Source organism: Vanessa tameamea, chromosome 20, assembly GCF_037043105.1.
Source record: "Vanessa tameamea isolate UH-Manoa-2023 chromosome 20, ilVanTame1 primary haplotype, whole genome shotgun sequence".
NCBI classification, from domain to species: Eukaryota; Metazoa; Arthropoda; class Insecta; order Lepidoptera; family Nymphalidae; genus Vanessa; species Vanessa tameamea.
In genome coordinates this window covers 3,582,235-3,604,732 of record NC_087328.1, presented here as the reverse complement: position 1 = coordinate 3,604,732, position 22,498 = coordinate 3,582,235, and the positions used below count along the sequence as shown (strand labels likewise).

General features: G+C 31.3%; 2 protein-coding genes across 12 annotated transcripts in view; one reads left to right on the top strand and one right to left on the bottom strand.

The window, feature by feature from the left end:
- Positions 1-715: 715 nt before the first annotated feature.
- The window catches only part of LOC113403750 (tight junction protein ZO-3-like), a 109,531-nt gene continuing 87,748 nt past the window's right edge, over positions 716-22,498 (top strand). For all 11 annotated transcript variants that reach the window (XR_010309485.1, XM_064218101.1, XM_064218100.1 and 8 more), the window contains exon 1: positions 716-1,022. Coding sequence is in view for 10 of the 11 variants with exons in the window: in XM_064218101.1 (XP_064074171.1) it covers positions 731-1,022 (292 nt within the window). In the remaining variant the exon portion in view is untranslated. The remainder of the gene's footprint in view (positions 1,023-22,498) is intronic.
- On the bottom strand, positions 19,941-21,413 carry LOC135193860 (uncharacterized). The gene is made up of 2 exons (XM_064218076.1): positions 20,176-21,413; positions 19,941-20,131 (listed from the first exon to the last, which is right to left on the bottom strand). Exon 1 carries the CDS (start codon positions 21,349-21,351, stop codon positions 20,437-20,439), a length of 915 nt encoding a protein of 304 aa, XP_064074146.1. The 5' UTR covers positions 21,352-21,413; the 3' UTR covers positions 19,941-20,131; positions 20,176-20,436.

Below are 22,498 nucleotides of genomic sequence, written 5' to 3'. Positions count from 1 at the left end.
AAAATTAAATACGAAAAAAAACACGTACAGTATTTTATACTAAATTTTTAGGTATGATTTAAATATTAAGAGCCTATATTACGTATAAGTAGACCGTTAATATGAATAGAATTTAATCAACAGTAAAAATTAGGTATACAATATTTTGTGACAAAGATTTATTTTTCTACATTATATTCTTATACACTCTTGATTTATTCCAATAATTGGTCGTCATTTTGTTTAATTTTTTTTTTGTACTCATATACGTTTGATACCATAACTGCTTGTTTTTTTTAAACATATACAATATTAATAAGTGTGTAACAATTAGACAGAAAAGTTACAATAAGGGTTTAATATTAAATAATATAGGTATTTTAAGGATTTTACGTCGAATATTCTGTTATTGGACACTTTATTATGAAATATGAAGTTTCATCAAACTTTTTTGCTATGAAATATTACGAATTAAATCAAACATTTAAATGCAAAATATTGACTTTAATTAGTTAAAATAATAGAAACCTTATTGCAGATAGAACATAACCGTCTATTTCAAGTGGCTTATCTCACTGCAAGCTGTTACATACTCTTTTACGTTGTACTAAAGCTTATAACTTAGTTTAAATTACTTCCCTACTTGAGCGAGTTACGGCGATCGCTTGCATCTGTTCTTACTGAATGGACTTATTCAATGGCAACCATTTTTTCTTTCGGCACCACCGGGCAGGGGCACGTTAGTCGAACGATGGCGGCCGTAGCAGACGTGTGTGCTGGCCTCGCGCAACATAAGGCTGTATTATTACGAGAACTCTGTGACACGAATGTATTAGATGTACTCGTAAAAAAAGGTATTTTCAGCGTAAACGAACTCGAAGTGATTACAAGTGCAGTTGACAGTGATAAGTGTAATTATTTTATAGAAGTTGTTAGTAAACAAAGTGGTGTAAAGTTAAGGGATCTGTGCGCTATACTTTACAACGAATGTCCGAAACTAGCTAAAGAATTGATGTATGATAGGCAGAGATATGTTATAAATGGTAAGTTTTGTTTTATAATTTTATAAAAATTTAATATATTTGTTTGTAATTATTTTTATCGTGAATCAGTAAGTCAGTTATTATTTTTAGAAGCTTTGTGTACCTATACAAAGTTTAGTTATTAGATATCTTGAGATTTTATTACGATTATTTTTGAAATTAAAGACAAATTAATTAGCAGTTGCATAAATATGCAATACAGATAATATTACGAAGGTTAACGTAGTAATAATTGCTTGTAACGCTGAAAAGTTTGTTCGTTGCGAGCTGGGTAATGGGTTCAAATAACTGTAAAGTTATCAAAATGTATTATACTTATCAACAGTATTTTTTTTAAATATCAGCAGTATTTATTGTATATGGACGAATATTATTTAAATATTTTGATTAGGGAAAAAAAATTAGATTGGATTGGAATAAAATTTTCTTTTTCATAAATCTAATATTTCAAATACCTCATTGCAAGTAAAATCTGAACCAGACAATATTTTTGCAGTTTGCCCCGACTGATACAAAGTAACAGATCAATTGCATAGAATACCCACCTACTATTCAACATCGTGATTTAACTTTTAAAATACATTAATTTTAATATTAAAAAATAAGTTTAGATAAAGTCCACGCAATCATCAATCAGTCAATTTCATCGTAGTTTGTTAAAATTTCAAAATTATTATTGAATAATACGAACAAATTTCCTTATATAGAGCAATAGTTGATAGGTACTTCTTTCAAAATTATGCTCATGATCGTAATAAGGTTTAGTTGTGTGGTATGGTTATTAATACATATAATTGTACACCACATACAAGGCATTAAAGTGTTTTGGACTGAATAATAAAACTAATTGTGTAGTAACACGGGCGATCTCTTAAGACTTCAAATAATATAAATTAACTATGGTTAACCATATAGGTAAATAACTTAGAAAATAATAATATGTTTAGTACCTAACAGTATAATACCTAATAGTAGTTAATAATGCTATTAAAAATGTATAATTTATGTCTATGATCGCGATTTATTTTATGCTAATACCTTCATATTTTAATCTACATATTTTTATTAATGTATCCTCAACTGTTTTTATTCTTTTTTCTATTGTCTTTTTTTTTAATTTAATTGTTATCTTATGCATTATTTAAAATTAATTCATATACAAATTTCTAAGTGCCGAATGTTTCATAAAAGTAACACATAACGCACCCAAACAACTTTGATTGAAAAATTGCATGTCGATTGTCCAAAAGAAGGGGAGAGTGGAGATAAATATATATACAAACAACTCAACACTGACAAATCGACTCTATTTAAAAAACTTTTAGGTTTATATTGATATAATCCGTATATAGACCGCGAAATAGTAGAACTTTATTATAATTTATAGTCTATGCGGGCACGTTCGGAAATTGACCCCTCCTTTGTCCAACCAATCTTCTAGCGATTTTACCAATTCACTGATTTGGTTTTAAATGACTCATTTTGTACATTTTGTTCGCCTACAAAGTATAAATTGCAATTTACTACGACGAAGTATTTTTGTATTGATTATTAAATTTAAGATATTTGCAGATACAAATAAATGAACAGCTAATTTATACAGTTCATTTGTGCATTAATAAAAAAATTTGGTATGTTAAATTCTCAATAGGAATTTACAAAATGTCATGTTATACTTTAAAAATCCAATATTGTAAACGTATTTATGAACCAGATAAAAGTGTTTGTACTCGTATGTTATTTGACCGTCTTTTGTTTGACACAAAAAGTGCGACGAACCCGCGGCGACGATTGTCTCGTTATGGTGTTGTTCTTAGAATTTAAATCATAACGGTTCGATTCTTAGAATAAGACATCATTATTTTGACATGTGTTTATATTTTTAAAATGAAAATAGACCTTTACGGCAGTTCCGGTGTATGCAAGTGTTATGTTAGACTAGTGAAGTTTTTTTGAAAATATATTCAATTGAACATGAACAATCAGACGATAAGTTACCTACCTATTTATTTAATTCAGGTGTGTTTATGATTCACTGTATGATCCAAAATAATCCACTAACAAGTTTCCTATGGACTTGAGGCCGTAAAAATATGAAACCAAATTAAAACAGTATATATTTATTTTCTGATCAAATGAGTTAAAAAATAAAAATCATAATGGTTTTTTTTTCATGGTTGGTCTAAAATTATTATTATATACCTATCTGACCACCAATGAACAGTTAAAATTACCAACTATAAAAATAAATTCGAACATAACATAGGTTTATTTCATAACGTACGCACCGGCTAAGAAAGGATTTTTGGTAATAACAACCTTACCTTAGTGGGAACTTAACTTTGTATGAATTTTACCTGTATGAAGTCGGGCGGGCGACTTGTTCTATCTTATATATTTAAGGTATCAAATTAATTTCATATTTTTTTTGTGGCGTAGGTAGGTACTTGAGATTTGGTTAATACTTAAGACATACTATGAAATGAGTCATATTATTCAAGGTTATGTTTAAATGACACAAGTGTCATTTATAATTAGACACGCAAAATTTAAATTGCCCACAAATGCTTAATAAGTAGTAGGTAAATATTAAATACGTAGAAGTTTACAATACACAACATATTTGTAAAATTTTGTTATATAGTTTTTATGGCTACCTCAATTTGGTTTATTGAATTGTAAAAAGATTTGATCATAGAGAATCTTTTAGAGTGAATTTCCTCTAAATTATAATATATAATGAATTAAAATGTATGCTATGTTAAAAAAAAAACCACTGTTTTTCGTATTGGAATATTATAATATAAATCATTTCATTACACGTTTTCTCTGATTTCTTATTTAATCAATTATATTCGGAAACAATTGAACTTACGCACGAGTAGACACGGACCTCCTTCCGAATTATTTTGGGATGGAAGTCATGCCTGCAGAATCAATTTTAGTTCAGTTCCCACAGATAACGCAATACTTTATGATAATTATTATTTACCAATAATGAACAAATAGAACATTACTTCCGACCGAACTATTATAGATGATTGTATATTCAAATAATCTATTAGTATTCGTCTTAGAATGAAATAACTATTTTCTTTAAAACCCTACTATTAGCTAATTCGTACCTCTATAAATAAAATAGTATGTTAGGTATCTTAATAATAATGAAAAACTACACCGTATAAACTTTTCAAATTAAAAAAACTTGTAGGTGAAAATAGATAGATCAGTTAAATGATGTTTGATGTTGATTACCTTTCCTTTTTGTTTTGCCATTGTTTCATTATAAATTATAATAATATTGAGCTAAAATAAAAAAAAAATTAACAACTATTTCTAAAAATCGGAAACATATAGTAGTTGAATTTAAAAATAAAACTTTATCTATGGCAAGTCGGTGTTCTCTAAAAAAATGACTTTTTTTAACGTTTTTTTTTTTTTCATTTAAAAACAGCAATGCACCTTGTATTGCTGTTTTTAACCTTACTAAGTTACTGAGTAACTCCCTCTGTGATGATTTCAAATACTGTTAAGAGCACAATGTTGTCTTGACGTATTTTTGGTATCTATTGTACTTTCAAAATAGGTAAAATTATCATCTTCGTTCTTAATTGTTCTAAGAAATAAAATGTAACTAATACCTTTTTTTTATATATTATATTTGGTCCACAGACGTGCTGTCCGGTTATATCATATTTATTATTTCTAATTTTAAGTATGTTATTTTAATATGCCTGCATTTCATTGCCGAGCAGCATCACAGAAATTTTGTAACTAATGCCTTGAGTATGTTTCGTCTTTTCCGAGGGTAGTCCGAGGATGTGGTCAGTGGTTTACAGAATGGTGTGTACTGACTTCCTGTCTACACGATGTCCCTTTTATCTTGAAGAACAATACTTTTGTAATTGTGATAAAAGTTCTACCCTGTTCTCTGATTATCTTGTTAAATCTATAACTTTATTATAAAGTACTTACTATATAGTTTTTTTATCTATACTATTACCAAGCGAGTTACATTCATAAGTATTTTTATTTTAATGCAAATTTGGAATATAAATAAATTAAATTAGGTTTGAATAAATATATTTATATTTCACGTTTATTAAACCGTGGACGCAACTAGTCCAAAATAAAACGAACCAGTGAATTTTTAACCTGGATTTTATTTTGGATTAAATTGCTTTATGTAATATTGTATGTGATTATGTTGGTGCTATTGGCAGTCCTTTTGATCAACAAATTAATTGGATGCGCCGATGTTTGTGATATGACAAAGCTTCATTAAATTGACCAGCCATTATCACTATTGTGACGGAGATAGATATATGTTTTTAAATTGGTTCAATTCAATTTTAATTAGCTTTAAGTATTATTTAATATATAATAGTAAAAAATATTTGTAGTTTTTTTTTTAAATGTCTCTTGTAAATAAATAAATGTTTGACCGTTAGTGACTAGATCTAATCATTTATAAAGCCTCGTCCCTCCAATTATCAGCGTACGTTTCAATATACATACATGTAAGTATCTATCTTTTATTTAAAGATCTTACGTAACACAAATGCAATACACGACTTACTGTGCAATGTGTATACAGTTTGTTAAAGGTGTAATTATCATAGGCATATTATTTATGTAAATAAATCATACATACGGAAATACTTAGATAGCCCTCGTTATCTTCAATATAAGCTTTTAATTATGAAAACGAATTATTTTTTTTATTGTGTTATTTATAGTATTAAAAACTCATTTATATTACATATACAGTATCTGTGGTACGCGGCGAATACTGGCTGGTTATAACCTAAAGCATTATTATTATTAAAAAAAAATCTCGTTAATGCTTTGTATAGGTTGTTATTACAGTTGTTATATCATTGCGTGTTGCACTACGAGGGCCATCTAATAACGTAATAAATTTGTCAAATATATGACATAACAGTCTTACACACTATTCCATAATAAGCTAGATGTTAATAAGCAAATAAAACATCGCGTGCTAGTGACGCGCCTCTGGTCATATTACTCTGTACTTGAATTCAAATTAGCAAGTATTATTTTAACTAGCAACACTTATATTAATACAGATCTTCTATTAATAATACGCCTAATTTTATGATATGTATTTTATATACAAATAATTAAATATTAATATAACAGTGTTCATGTACTTACATGTTATTATTGGTAGTTACGTAATTAAATTCCCTTTCGTTTCTTTTTTTACCGTAAAGGTTGTAAATGTTTTTGTAAAGTCCATACTATGAATACATTTATAAAAAATGTGTCAGAACTATAGATCTAAATAACTGCATACGTTCATACATATATATTTGAACACCAATGATTTTATTAGGATGATTACATGACAATGAAATAAATCTTCACGTGCTTATGATAACGAATTATTCGTAAAATTATTTTTTACATACATTACATATATAATGACAATTCAATTAGGTTTTAGCTAAATGAATGCGAAGTTACGTACTAATCGGAGCTCATTAACTTCAAGGTAAAATATTACTGAAGATTTGATATAATCTACATTTTGTAAGGGTTTTGGCGCGAAACGGATTACTCAACAAAATTATAGTAACTGTACTAAATAGTATTAAAGGAATGCCAATATATACAATTGCTTATTAAGGTTAATTTTGCAGTGTTAATTATGATTAACAACTCAATATGTACTCATGTATAGACTTAGCCCGTATCGTAGCGCATCTCGAAGTAATAAACACACTTATCTTCTATTATTTTCCTTTTTCATATTATAGGAAAATTAGTTAGTAGCCTCCATGGGAAGGGGGGGGGGTAGCTGGTAATAGGTACCCTATTTTGTTATCTGTAACTTTGGCACAGTGTATGCAAAATTCCAAGATGATCGGTCGAGTAGATAATGAATGAAGCAAACAAATATACAGAAACAGCATTTTTTAATATATATTTAGGAACCCTTTGATATAGGAAAGCTACAATACTCTATCACTAATAACATAAAGCAAGTAATAATATAATGTTACAGTTCAGAAAAAAACATTACATCCGAGAATGCCAAGACGAACTACAGACGTGTATTTGTAGTGTTACGACTTCAATTGCAGTATAAAGTACGGGCAGTATGAATCACATGTTTTATAACGCGAAACAGTCCTAGTTGTTTCATCTAACATCGCCAGAGTAAATGTATATACGTGATACACATAGAAATGTTCACCAACATATCAAATGCCTCTAAGCTGTAACAGGCGCATGTAATGTAAAGCTCCAAGCAGGAATGCATCTTCGCTCCGTCCGTCTGTAACGTTTCAATATAAGGACTTGGGCACATAAACGCGATGCAATGCCGCGAAGCCAAAATCTGCGACACCGCCGCCGCTCGTAGTCTCGGAAAAACTGTAACATGATAACGACATACACACATTTTTTTACTATTATTTTAATTGGTCAAATCAAATCAAATCAAAATACTCTTTATTGTACACCAGTAAACATAAAGTTGAATCACATTTAAGAAAGATGCACAAGAGGCGGCCTTATCGCTAAACAGCGATCTCTTCCAGGCAACCTTAGGGTAGAGGAAATAAACAGATATAGAAAGAGTTAGGGGTGTACAAGGCAGATATAAACATAATATATGAATACATTACAGTGAAATAATAATATATTTAAAATAAAATAATGTACAGTACCTGGTAGCTAACAAGCATACAAGGTCTTAAGAATGCTTGATTGAAATGTTTGCCGTAAAATAAAATACGCCTATTACGATCATACACGAAACAATACGTCCACAGAGCTCAAGATTATAGGACGTATAGTAACCATGGCCAAAGAACGTAAGTCGTAAGTCGCGTCGCAATTCGCAACGCTAAAATAAACGACGTCGCGTCGCGATCCGCTCATGTGTATCGGCCTTAATGTATGCTCATCATTGTATCCCTATGTGATAGATTACACGCGAATGCTCTTGCTTTTAACAAAATCCGTTCTTTTAGTCACAGTCGTGTAAGAATGACATTAACGTGAACTTGAAAAGGATTGCCAGGAGATTATTATATGATTGGAATCGTGTCCGTCCATTCGTCATAGACACGTGACAACTTCTTGCACATTACGTCTAGATAACATAGAGGTATAATAATTTTACGGTCGAGGTATGAGTTATGTGTAAATCTTTGAATGATGAGGAGTAGATGGCGGAGAAAGCTCATAGGAAATCTTGGTCGCCGATTTCTACTTAAGCTTTTCTAAGCCCCTACACAGTACACAGTGTATAAAGAACAGCTTTCTCGGTTCACTGGTATTTTGAAATGTGTGTAATGATTGGATTATAATAAAATAATATTATTCTTCAAATACAATTAAAATACTAGATAATAAGTATTAATTTATTGTTGGTTTGAAAAGATACCTATTAATTGTTGAAAGTAATGTAATTATTATTCAAATGTTTATCCAAATATCTAGTATTCGAACTCTCAGTTCATTGAGTTTTAGTTGAAGGTCATGCATGTTTCTAATATCGGTCGTACGAAAACAATATAATCTGCTTTATTTTTTGTATACTTATGACTCATAAGTTATGAGTATATTTTTTTATTTATAATATGGAGGTCTGGTTCATACAGATGGCATATAGTATTTGACGTTGACCAAACAAAAACTTTACCCTTTAATTAGTGGTAGGGTATTGTGTAAGTTTTTTGGTTAGGTGGTACCTACCTACCCTACCCTACTCAGTCATCATACATTTTACCGCCACGCAGCAACATTTAGTATTATTGTGTTCCAGTTTTAGAGTGAGTGAGCCAGTTAACAAGGGACTTAGATCCCAAGGTTGGTAACGCATTGGTGATATAAGAAATGGTTAATATTTCTTACAGTACCAATGCTATCGTGCCAGTCCGTCTAGTTATATGTCCTGTCAAATCTTATATATTAATAGCGTAAGCTGATTTTTGTCCCAGTGATTATGATGATGGCTGCATATAGAAAATCGATTATAGCCTCATTTTGAAGAGCTCCAGCAGTAGACGTGCAGAAAATAAAAGAGGTTTCTTGAATGCAATTTAGTAAATGGTAACGATTTAACAAATAATTAATTTTAGAGAGCGGAAAAATGTTACTGGCCGGTTAGAGAGCGGCACTACGGCTGATAAGAAAAAAAACGAAAACGTAAACATTCTAACTGAACTAATGTATACTATTTGTTATAAAAAAAAACATTTAAATGAGGTTTCGTCATTTTAGCGCTAAATGGAGATGAGTGACTTGCAGTTAACATTGAAATAAAATCAAAACAAAACCTGTCACAGGTTTCGAACTTCCTAAAAAATCTTTTGAATAAACGCGAGGTTTCGCGCGCAACTCGCTAGTGATTATTTAATGTTATGTCTGATGTATACGCACGTTATTAGATTTCTTCACTTGTCCTTCAAATCAAAGTAAGGCGACGCACATGATGTCCCCTTGACGACAGATTACAGAATATCATTTAGTCAATGTAGCCGAGATTGTGATGTAGCCGAAACCGAACCGAACCGATGATTGCGGGTTCAAACACAGGCAAGAATTTTCATGTATTTAATATGTGTTTATAATTCATCTTGTCCAACAACATCGTGAGGAAACCTGCATGTCTAATTTCAACGAAAGTCTGCCACGTGTTAATCCACCAACCCACATTGGAGCAGCGTGGTGGAATATGCTCCTAACCTTCTCCTCAAAGGGAGAGGAGGCCCAGCAGTGGGAAATTACTGGCTTTTACTATTATATTATATATTATTATTCAGTCAATGGTTCAGTCTAATGACGAAATGTATGGTACTTATTTATTCAAATCTGTACAAAACTTTATATGTGCATAATAATTACATATAAACATTAATATTATGCATATTGAGTTCATGCCATTGTTACGTATATCATTACGATGTGATGTTGAATGTAATTGACGTTCTTTTTTATTCATAGCAATTATTTTTTTAAATTTCAAATATAGACTACATATTCCTGTTAAACAATGACCCAAATATTTATGGTAATAATAGAGTTGACATTTATTTAAAAACATCAAAAACACAAAGTAATACGTCAATGTCTCGATATGTTTTTTTTTATTGATAACCTAATTTATACCTTGAAAGATCGTGAAGTAATTCCCAATTAGAGTCGCTCGCCAGTTAAGAGTTATTTTTAGAATTTTGAATACTATTTTTATACAGAGAGCGTTTTCGAAGCGAAAGCATATGCTTTAAAACATCTGCCGTTATGAAAGATGCTACCTTACGCAGCTGCCTTCAAGACCTTTATGCCTAAAAAAAAAACAGGTAAAATTTAAGATACGAAATTACGGCAATTGACATTTATTGCATGCATTCAAAAATGTGCAAATAAGTACCTACAACTATAAAGTAATATTCGAAATAAATGACTTCATATAAATATTTTAAATTTACTTAACTGTTTTTAAATAAAATTTATTAAAATAAATGAAAAAGTATATACAGTTAAAACCGTTTATGACGACATCGTTTAGAACAACATATCGGTTATATTGACCAAAATCAAAGGTCCCGACTGAATGCTATATATATAACTGTCTTATCAAAAATATTGCATTGTACGACATTGCTTACTACGAAATACCGCATAAAACGACCACATTTGGCTAATGTTTTCGGAGAATTATATCTGTAGAACAACCAGCTGAGCCGTATTGTAAACAATTACTACTGAAGCAGACGAGTGCATTGATGTAGATAGGTCTATTGCGATTTGTGCACCGGCTACGGAAGATGATCTTGTACGAGAAGTTCAAGAAGAAAATGACGAACTGATGAACAATTTACAGTGGCAACTTTGAATGATGGAATGCTGTTAGTGTATTACGCAAGATTGTTCTTTTTCATAAACAGTTTCACATGCAGGGAAATTATAACGATACGCTGATTAAACTCCAAAGTGAATTACAAAATGTGTATACAAGACAGAAGTGTTCCAAACAAATTAAAATTACAGATTTTATACATACAGGATAATTACATTGTTCTTTCTTAATATGCATACGTTTTGATGGAAATAAACGAAATATAATTTAATTTCATACATTAATATATTTTGCCTGTTAATACCTATGACCTACACATTCAATAATAACACTTCATAAAAAAATAAGCATCACCGGTTGTTATGACTATCGGTTTTTACGGCTAAACATCAGTAGTCCCTACAATGTCGTTATAGCAGATTTTGACTGTATATAACTTTTTGGTTATAACCTGGCTCCACTTATTAAGGCCTTCGTGTAGTAACTTATCATAAATGATGGATAGTCTATTACGTGAAATTATGGTCTTTCGAGCTTTAATAGAACAGCTACCGGGGTCAAAGGACCCGGTACATTTAAGAAACTATTATCACGCTATTGCTCACTGGCTGTGACGGTCCGTGTGAATCCGCCATGGGAATCTTTACCAGTTTTATTTATAAGACCTTTTTATTGTAGGTATGTGGAATGTACGAGGGTTAATTCAGAATTACAAATGGATTGTTTCGTATGTACATAATTTTTATACCTGTGTGTGTTACTGATGATGACCAATACGCCAGAAACGACCATAATCTAAATAATTAAATTGTGATTAGATTTTATTACAAAAAACGTATTTATAACAAGAAACGTAACTTTTTTAATCGTAATATTATAAATGCGTAAATTTGTGTGAATGTTTGTTACTCTTTCACGCTAAAACTACTGAATGGATTTTAATGAAACTTTACATGAATATAGCTTATACTAATAATAATAAAGATACTGTGTAGATTAGACAACATATAAATATAAGTGTTAAGCAGGTCGAAAAAAAACTGTCATCTGTGGGCTATTTTGGCGGGCGCTGTAAAAACTATCAGAGTAACACGAATCTGAACGAATATTATAAATAGGTACAAAATCTTTGCTTTTATGTAGAGGGTAACCTCCGGAACTAATGATCGAATTAAAATTTTTTTTTCGCTTATAATATCTACGTTACCCCTGAATGTTATGGGCTATAAATTATATTTATTTAAATCATATTATTTTCTTTATTAAAAAAAAAATACCTGTTCGAAGCTGGGGTGAATCGCTAGTATAATATTTATTTATATTATTCAATAAAATCTCCTTGTATACATTTAATAAAACGAGGTAATAAATGTCAAGGGCGTTATTAAATTGAAACAATTAAATAAGCGCGTAATCATAACTGCGCAATCGTCTCAATTGAGGTACTTGTATAGTTCAGTCATTATATACATTTGGAAATGCACATGAACTGGAAAGATCTCATTTCATTTGAATTTATTGGCCATTTTTTTTATTTATGACTGGACTATATAAGCTATAAATTTACACCTACTAATAAATGAGGAATCATTTTTTAGTAATCTCTAACTCTGAACACTACAAGACTAAAATAAGTACATTAAACTTATACTCAAATATGCAACGCGATAGGTGGTTACTAAAACGAAATACCACTGACTGACTTATCACGAGATCTCCTAAACTATAAATCCGAAATTTTAAACTTAAACATATTTTACCCGCACAAAGTCGGGCGGACTAGTATTGTAACGTAATTTACTCGCTTTAAATTAAACTACAAACACCAATTTGATGCCCTAGCTATATAGAGGTATATAGAGGAGTTTTAATAACATACACTGAGTTATATAGCACGTTCTTGCTGGTTAAGCTACGTTCACATTTACTAAGATATCGATGTGACAACTGCGGTTGTTAAGACAACCTTACACGTAGTTTGGGTTCATTTATAATTATTTCCGTAGTGTACAGTTTTATTTTTTATCATTTTTAATGAAGTCGTGACAAACGGACAGCCCGACACTAGATTGTTTCATTTTATTTACTGTATATAATTTATCATATGTACATTTAATTAGAGATATTTAATCGTTTTCCTTTTTTTGATATAATACGTTGATAAATAAGCATATCTTTAATTGCCAGTTACGAAATACCTATTAAAGATGAGACTACATAATTATATTCAAAATTTTAAGCACGTACACAACAAGTCTCTGGTAATTTTTTTTTCATATGATAAATATAAGATGAACGTGAGATACCTACCAGTCATATTCATAAAATGAATATTCAAACATTAAAAAAAAAGCTTCAAATCTATTGAATTCAAATAATGTCACTTAACTACGTTCTATTTTTAAATTTATATTTCAGAACACATACAGACACATGTAGGTTTGATGTTTTTCTTCACCGAGCAGGACGCGAATTGTATAATTGCTATCGTGAAAATTATCCGAAATAACGGGTGAACAAGTGAATTACGATTTTTATTTTGTAATTTAATATAGGGAATAAATATAAAATTTTAATATTTGTATTGCTTTATTCCGTTTGGGGGTGGGTTCTAGTGTAATAAGCAGAAAGTACCATAATAATTCCATGGTTAGTGTATTAATCGTAAGTGCACACAGAAGGTAATTAAAATTGTAATCCTGAAATTTTGATTGTGGTGCTCAATCGAACTATTAAACTCTGTCAAAATAGAAAGATAGTCTAAAGGCCCGGACAACAAAACAATAGAGACCTGAATAATTTAAAATAAAACGATTTAGTCTTCTAAATTTCTATAGGCAACAGTCACCAGTGAAAGCAATAAGATCCGGAGTTGAATTGTAATATTTTGTTTATACTTTTACTCTGTGGTTAAAACTTTAAACCGCAACTAGAACTAATTTGGAAAACTAAATTATTATATTTTCTGACTGCCTAATTGATCTAGCCAAGATATGAGGCGGCAGATCCCAAGGTCCTATGTTTAAAGTTCAAACCCTATGCCCGATAAAATTATTGTTTTTCTCTGTACTAAAATTATCAATAATAGTTCGGATTGTGGCAGTTGGAAGTGTGCACACTCCCGTGCCTCGTAATATACGTAAAGATGTTGATCTAGGGCCTTCTAAATCACAATTATTTTTTAAAATAAAATAATTATAAAATTAATTATAATATTGTTAATTACAAACCATTGGATATTCTTCAGCCAATCAGCAATACTGTTGTGTTTCGGTTTAAATGTTGAGCCAGTGTACATATATACAGGTACAAGGGACATACCATCTTAGTTGCCATAGTTGGTGGTGCATTGGTGATGTGAGGAACGGTTAATATTTCTTACAGCGCCAGTGCCTATGGGCAGTGGTCTCCAGTTATCATCACATAGCCAATTTATATATCATAAAAAACATACGGACTAGACATAGTCGTATATTTTCTTAAATAAAGAGGAGTGCATTGTATAAAAACAAGTTATAAATCACGGAACTTATCTCTGAATAAGAAGAAAGAACTTCCCATAAACATTAGCAACTTGATAACTCGTGATAACAATTCGACTAGACACGGTAACGTGATAAAAATACAAAGATATGTACATATATAATTCTTCTGAGCGTGTGTATGTAACGGAACTCCTAAACGGTTTGACTGATTCTGTTGACTTTGTGTGGTTTCCTGATTGGTTGAGATTGTTTAAGTCCACCTTGCTGCTATCGAAGTCGGGACGGGGGAGCATGTATTTATATAAAGAGAAGAAATCCGACTGAAATTCTGGCGTGTGTGTGTTTAAATATACCAATTGGCGATCGGTTAAGCGGTTAAAGTTGATGAGCTGTAACGCCATCCAGTGATAAGATAAATTAAACTTGATAATCCTCCTCCATGAAAGAAAACATATATATGCTAACTTTCATGGTAATCGGTGAATGGATCAAATGAATGAAAATAAAAAGTATCCGATTGTTTTTTGTTATTTCTGTAAAGAATAAGTTATTACAGAGTAGTATTCAGGAAACCAAGGTAGATTGAGTGAAGAAAGAACGTTTCGGCAAACGTTATTTAGAGCATCGCCTCACTTAGATACAGGATATAGGAAGAGCGATGAAATACGTAAGGCAACGGACAGGGATTGAAGGAGGAGAGCTGAAGATCCACTCGTGATACACACAAAATTGCAATTATATACAAATATTATGTTTTATGTATATAGCATAGCTGGATAATATATATACTCCATAGTTAACACAATAGCGAAGTCATTTCATTCATTGAAGCGATTCAATGGAACACAATTCTTCGTAATTAGGCCACAAGATTGGCCTAATCGAATTAGCGGATCGGCAGACGAAGTGCATTCTGTATATTTAAGTTGAATTGCTCATCGCTATTAAAAATGCTCCACAGTAATGTAAAAAATAAAGTAAGAGCCTGTTAAAGTCCCACTGCTGGGCAAAGGCCTCCTCTCCCATTTTAGGAGAAGTTTGTAGAACTTACTCCAAAGATTCCTTTACTCACGATATTTTCCTTCACCGACGAGAACGAGATAAATTATAAATACAAATTAGGCACATGAATTTAGTGGTGCTTGCCTCGAGTTTGAACTTAAAATCATCGATTAAGATTCACGTCTTGTAATTTCTGGACCATCACGGCTCATAGTAGTATTGTTGACACAGAGAACGTTTTTATGTTCAATTTCATATGGCTAAATAATAATAATAAGAGATCTGATCGTGTGATAACGCTGGACATAATTGATGTCTATTTGTTGACTTCTTAAAAAAAACCCAGTTTTTATTGATCATTTAGTTACAAGTACGATTCCGGTCTGCCGGAGTTGCTATCAGATTATATTCACAAGTACTTTGAATCAAATTTTAATACAATTTTGCCGCCTTTGAAAAAAACATGATAATTTACTGAAACTCTACATATTGAAAAAAAAAGATACAAAATAATTTAAACCATAATACGATGTAAAAACTTCGACTGATCACTTGCATTCTCATAGAAATAATCCCACGTTCAACATATCTGTGAGAATCATCGATAAAAATGTACTGATCAAGATTCTCTGAAGTAATGACATTGTTTTATAGATTTTATTATCGATAAAATGTTGAGGTGAACTACACTTCCACAGCTGAGATCGCAACGCAAGAACATCGCGCTGACGTACGAAGTAGAGAGGAGTTGGGGTGGTCCACTTCTTTCCTAAGGAGAGCTTTACCGAGAACAGCACGGGGTGCCTTTTCCTTATCAACACGATCACGCTGTTCCTCCAATCCGTGCCGCAGGCGGCTATCGTGATTTTAATGGGTAGAATTCCATATAACCCGGTTACCTTTTTGAAGTACTTAGCAAGTTCCACTGCATGAAAAAAAAACGTGGGATCTCATCAGAAGCGAGATCAAATCCAAGCACTGAGTCTGCGTGTGCTTAATTTGTTCTAGAAATTCACTTCGTGCTCGATGGTTAAGGAGGCCAGTATGCAGGTTGAATGTATCGGATGCGTATTTGTCACATGTGCCACCCACTTACATTGCTTCAATTTTAGTACAGATAGTTTTGTAAGAGAACCCACCAATCATACTTTTATGAAATACTAAATATATATTACATATAAAAAATTTAAAGGAAGTTTTATTTATTATTGTGAACATTTGCAAATAATTATTTCTTTAACAAATACATATATGTTTATGTTTATATATATATAGATAAGTATATAAAATTTTTATCTAGTCTAAACATGCAGACGATGGAATTTATTAACTGATAAGTATTTGAACGTAAATGAATGACATCATTTCGTTCATTCGAAACATTGAAGTAGTTATTGTAATTATACTTTAAATTAAGACATACCAAATACAGACAGAGGTTATTACTACATATACAAAGATACACCTACATACATCGAGGATGAGGTCTTATGCCCACGAGGCTTTGTTCGCTGTTTATTTTAGACTTTTATATTATACTAGCTGTCGCCCGTGGCTTCGCCTGCGTTAAACGTCAGGTATTAGTCATAAAAAGATTATGTCCTACATTGAAGTTCATGTTTTATACCAAATTTCATCAAATTCGGTTCAGTGTTTTAGCGGTGAAAGAGCAACAGACAGACAGCCGACAGTGTTACTGTAGTAAATACCTATAGACTAGCTACCTATATATAGCTACTACTAGTCGCGGCTTCTATGACGTCTATATAATAATATACATTTCTTGGTCATAATTATTCTGACCACTTCAACAATCATCATCATAATTAATTAAACTCTTTATGAATCACACCATCCATTATTACAAATCGTATAAATACAATTCATTACTGAGTAAAGAGATATACTTAACCGATTGATATTATGTATATATATATAAATATTTTTTTTTTTTTAACATTTCAATCATATTCGCATTAAAACACTGTCACTGTGTTTGTGTGGGTTTATAGTAGAGAACATATAAACTCACCGAATAACGTTTTAGAAAGGATAGTGTTCTTGGTAATTCAGCCTGCAGATATTTTCTAATACAAACTTATATGCAGTTTTATTAGAAAGAGAATTTCGGAAATATGATTTAAAAAAAGAATAACCGAACAAGCAAACACACATAAATCAAGCTTACATTATGCTATCAAGCGAAATGTATGCACGTGCTCCCTTACAAACACAAACATATACAGGCATCATTAGACGAAAAATACAGAATCAAAAGAAATCCGACGATTTCGAAAAGTCGTGGTTTTTCAAATATCCTTTTACAATAATTGGTATGTTAATAATTTACGGTATAACATATAGGATATAACCAGGATATGTCTCACGCAATGTAACCTTTATCTTATATCCGTTGGTAAGTAAAGATTTATGACGCGCGTACCACAGCTTCCTTTCAATATAAGAGACCACTGTGCGGCGCATTCAGCTAGGTCACATATGTATATAATAATTTCTTAACTTTATATATCTATTACGATATACGATTTAATTAGAAATACTAGTATTCGCTAGGCGAAATTCGACCCTAAACATCATTGAAAATTTGACGTAAACATATAAGTATGTTTCTGCGTGTTACGAAATGATTATTCATCTCTTTTATTTTTGGTAGCCCGTCAATAGCTATCAAACAAAACAAAAAGAGAAAAATTCGATTGACAAACGGATGAACAAAAGGTCCTTAACTGTTTTGACTTTGTCTTTTATTATGAATATAATGTGTTTTTATTATTTTTAACTGAATTTTTCAGTGAAAGAGCATGGATGTCATTTGTATATTTGCACGACCCGAGATGGACCAGTGGTTTGAACGCGTGAATCGTAATCGATGATTGCATGTGTGTGGACTGAATTTTTTTGCTTAATTTGTGTGTATAATTCATCGTATGCTCGGCGGTCAAGGAATCGAATGAAGGGATAAGTTCTAAAATTTCTCAAAAAGGGAAGCCTTGTCCGAGCAGCAGGACGTTTACAGCCTTTTAACTTTGCTATATATTTTCATCTGAATCGAGTGCCATTTTACAATTCTACGTTTATGGTCGGATTAACCCACGACGAGGCCCCTAGGCAATGCGAATCCCGGCGCTTCTCTCCCTTTAATTAAAACTACTTTGATTTATTTTTTTCCCTGCGGGCCCCTAGGCTACGTCGGAGCCATAGGCAATTGCGTTGTTGCTTCCATTATCTACATATATGGATAATCCGGGCTGATTACCTTAGATAGTTTTGATAAAATTTATTTTTAAATATTTTACAAAATTTAACGTAACCTTGATTTTTAATACAATTGTTTATTTTTTTTAAATAAACTGATAGAAGGGTACTCTTGTTTAAGTATAATGGTCCAAGAGCCAAAGGTATTAGTTATCCTATGGATATGATAGCATCAGAGTAAATGATCGCTCTTGTAATATCATGCTTTTTCTTTTATCTATTTATACAATACTATACTAATACTATGTTTTAGGGGTGGTCGTATTAGACATTCGGTTTAGCGGTTTGTCCGCAAAAGCTAAACAGGTCTCGTAATTTTACGTAACAGACTAAAAATATCTCAAAAAATATGCAATATTATAAATATTAAAAATATATTAATACGATTTTTTATAAATAAAAAACCTCCTAAAACCAGATTGCAGTTCTATCTAAAATCACCAAAATCGATCTAGCCGTTAAGGAGTTACACACGAATTATATTTATAAAGACCTAATGTCTTTATAAATATAATTCGTGTCTATTTCATCACATATTTTTAATTTGTAATAAGTTTTGACTGGATAACTGTTATCTTGTTATTTGATAACCCTCTTCACTTGTGAGAGTGAAACTTATAAAAATAAATCTTTAGCTCTTTAGTTTAACATGTCTTTGAACATATGAAAATAGTTGATTTTTTTTTTGCTTTCATTATCTTTTTTATTGAGTTACAGCTTTTGGTATTGCTTATAAGTCCAAACTGTTTCCTGTTGTAACTCATACGCTTTTGTTACCTTTGTTATTAGGGGGTCTCAAGTATTATATTATACTTTAAAAAGTCTGAGTTTTAGTGTATAGCCTATTCCAATCGAAATAGGAATAAAGATAAACAAAACTTAACTTAACTTACTTATATTGTGCACTACTAAGAGCTTATGATTAATATATCTTTACTTATAATAAAATACTATTACACTTAACTACTTATATCCACATTAATTTTACTTCCGAAATTTATATTTATATTTAATATTTTTTTATTATTTACTAGCTGTGCTCGCGTCTTCGTGCGCGTTTGAATTTAACAAAAACGTTATTTTTGTAGCCTAAGTTCCTTATTACATTAGCTAGCCAGTGAAAGTCCCGTCAAAATCGGTCTAGCCGTTCCAGAGATTAGCCAGAACGAACAAAAATAGTAAAAAAAATATTTTGGTATATGTTCTTTGTACACATACATATGCATTTAGTAAAAAGCGGTTATTTCAATATTACAAACAGACACTCCAATTTTGTTATATATGTATAGAAGATAAGTGACGATTTAGGAATATTAAGTTATTAAGAATAATAGTTATACATTTATATTTTTTTCAGACAAAATATGCAAAAACAAAAAGATACAATGAAAAAAGACAAATTACTAATAAACATTTATTAATAAATTTAACTAGCTCATTACCCGCATGTAATGTAATTTATTATACTTTACCTATCGCATAAAAAACCGTCACCCCCGTTTTAGCCCCTCGAGGGGTGAATTCAAATGGTGTCTATGTTCTTCCCCTGAACTGAAACTATCTCCATACCAAATTTCATCTAAATCGGTTCAGCGGTTAAATCGTGAAGAGATACTTTCACATTTATTATATTAATAAAAATACCACACATTCTGCACTTTTAAATTTAAATAGATAATGTATACATTTTACGACAATCCGTTATAATAGTAATAAAATAAATAAAACAAAATGCAAGCCAATAAAATAGTAGATCAGATATTGCTGATATAAATATACGGCATATATAATGCCCTATGTTTAATAATTAAAATTAATCGTAAATAATTTCCTGGCACGTTCCATCGTCTGCTTGCCCAAATCCATGTAAGCAGCCACCAACAAAGTTAGCTCTGTTTTTTGCTTTAGCTGGAACCCGAGATGTAGACGTTTCAACACATAATCCATCAACCGATATCTCTGATCCTTCAGGACAATCTCCGACAACTATAGTTTCTACGCTTGCATTTCCAGGAGGCATAACATTACTAGAGTCAAAATTAATATCATCGAAGTCATCATTATTCAAAAAAAACTCCGTTACATTCGTATTGGCGTAAATTATTTCTTCACCAGCTGAGGGAATTATTTTTTTATCGTCCTTTTCTATTGTTTGTTCAATTCCTGCATCTTGTTTTGTTTTGTTGTCAACTTTAATATGTCGAGCTGTTCTTGGCACTATTGTTCCTTCTCCGTAGTTATAATCTTCGTCATTAAATACTAATCGGTTCGTATCACTTGATTCTGACGAAATTTGTGTTGAATCGACTGCCTGATTTGTGTTATCAGGGATTTTATTAACAGTTTCTTCAGTTGCAGGATGTATTTTATGGTCTTGATTATTAGAAACTGGTTGAATATGCTCATCTTTATCTATTTTAGCTGTTGAATCTTGAATCGTTACGGGTTTCCTTGTCGAATTTGGAATTTCTTCGACTTTTTTGTCCTTATCGGTTACTGTCGGTTTTATTTTCTTATCATTCTGATTTTTCCTTGTATGTAGTAAATCGCCCAAGTCTTCCACGATTCCCTTGGTTTCATTACGAACTATATTAACCACATTTTCAACAACATTTCCATCTTTTATTTTATGTACCTCATTAGACACTGTATCAAGCACGCTTTTTAGTAGACCGCATTCTGCACACAAGAAGAGAGTTAAAGAACAAAGAATAATTAGAAGTCTCATTTTTGAATTATTATTGATGCGTTCGTTTCGTTCCTGGGTTTATATGCAACTGAGGGAAATCATTATCGCCGGACACAGGATATCGAGTGTTCTGGAGAGCGCAGATATTATTTATTATATTCATATAATATTATCTTAATTAAGTAAATACAGTTAATGCGGGTGCGAATAATATTATTGTTTCTAACATATAGCTTTGAATATTGCCATAATTGAACGTTAATAAACAAAAAGCGTAGGTACATGTGCTGTTTCAATTATTTACACCGTTCCTCGTTAAAACGTTACATCAAGTACATCAAAGTAAATATAATACCTCTTTAATACATTCGTATATAAACTAAAAGGTCATCAAACTTTAGTCTCGAGTTAACAAACCGCGATGTGTAAACAAACAGTAAAATAAACTACAGTATCTGCATTTAAACACGTGTTTTACTTATTCCTTCATTACGTATACTGTTCGACGCTAACAGTTTAAAAACGATTTTATGATGGGAAGTGAATTTTTTATACATATACATCAATACCAGATATTAACGAAACGACCCATTAAAGCTACTACTCAGTCGTACTAATCAAACTAGTATCCTAGCTATATAGTATACTGGGTTTATTACTACTTTTCCGCTAAATAGTAATACCTACTATTGTTGTATGACGTTTTGAAGTCTTGTGTGTGCCGGAGTAACTGCCCTTGCCTCATAGACATAACATTTTAGTTCCCAAGGTGGTTGGTGTATCGGCGATGTAACCATTCCGGTTAATATTTCATACAGCGCCGATATCTACGGGTGGTAACAATTAAACGATAGAAAAAAGTAAAAAAAAGTATTTCCTTTTTGGTAATTCAAAAATGACTGAAAAAGTTACCATCTAAAAATAACGAGAACAATAAATAAGGCCTTATGAACCTGACGTTTGACTGACTTTGAAGAATAGAAACGTTTTTACTTCATCATTATCTAGAAAAGTTTTCATAAATATTTGTTCAACATGACTTGTTTTCTTAAATAAGACCACAGCGTTGTTACTATCTACTCTTACATTATGACATAAAATATACCATTCTTCACACAAAGACGATTCAAAAGTGCTTGTAAGAGCCTACTTGAATAAAGTATCAACCTTGGGAACTCTTGGGAGT

Excerpts from the sequence above, each read along its gene's own strand:
- LOC135193860 (XM_064218076.1), bottom strand. The coding sequence starts at position 21,351 with ATGAGACTTCTAATTATTCTTTGTTCTTTAACTCTCTTCTTGTGTGCA.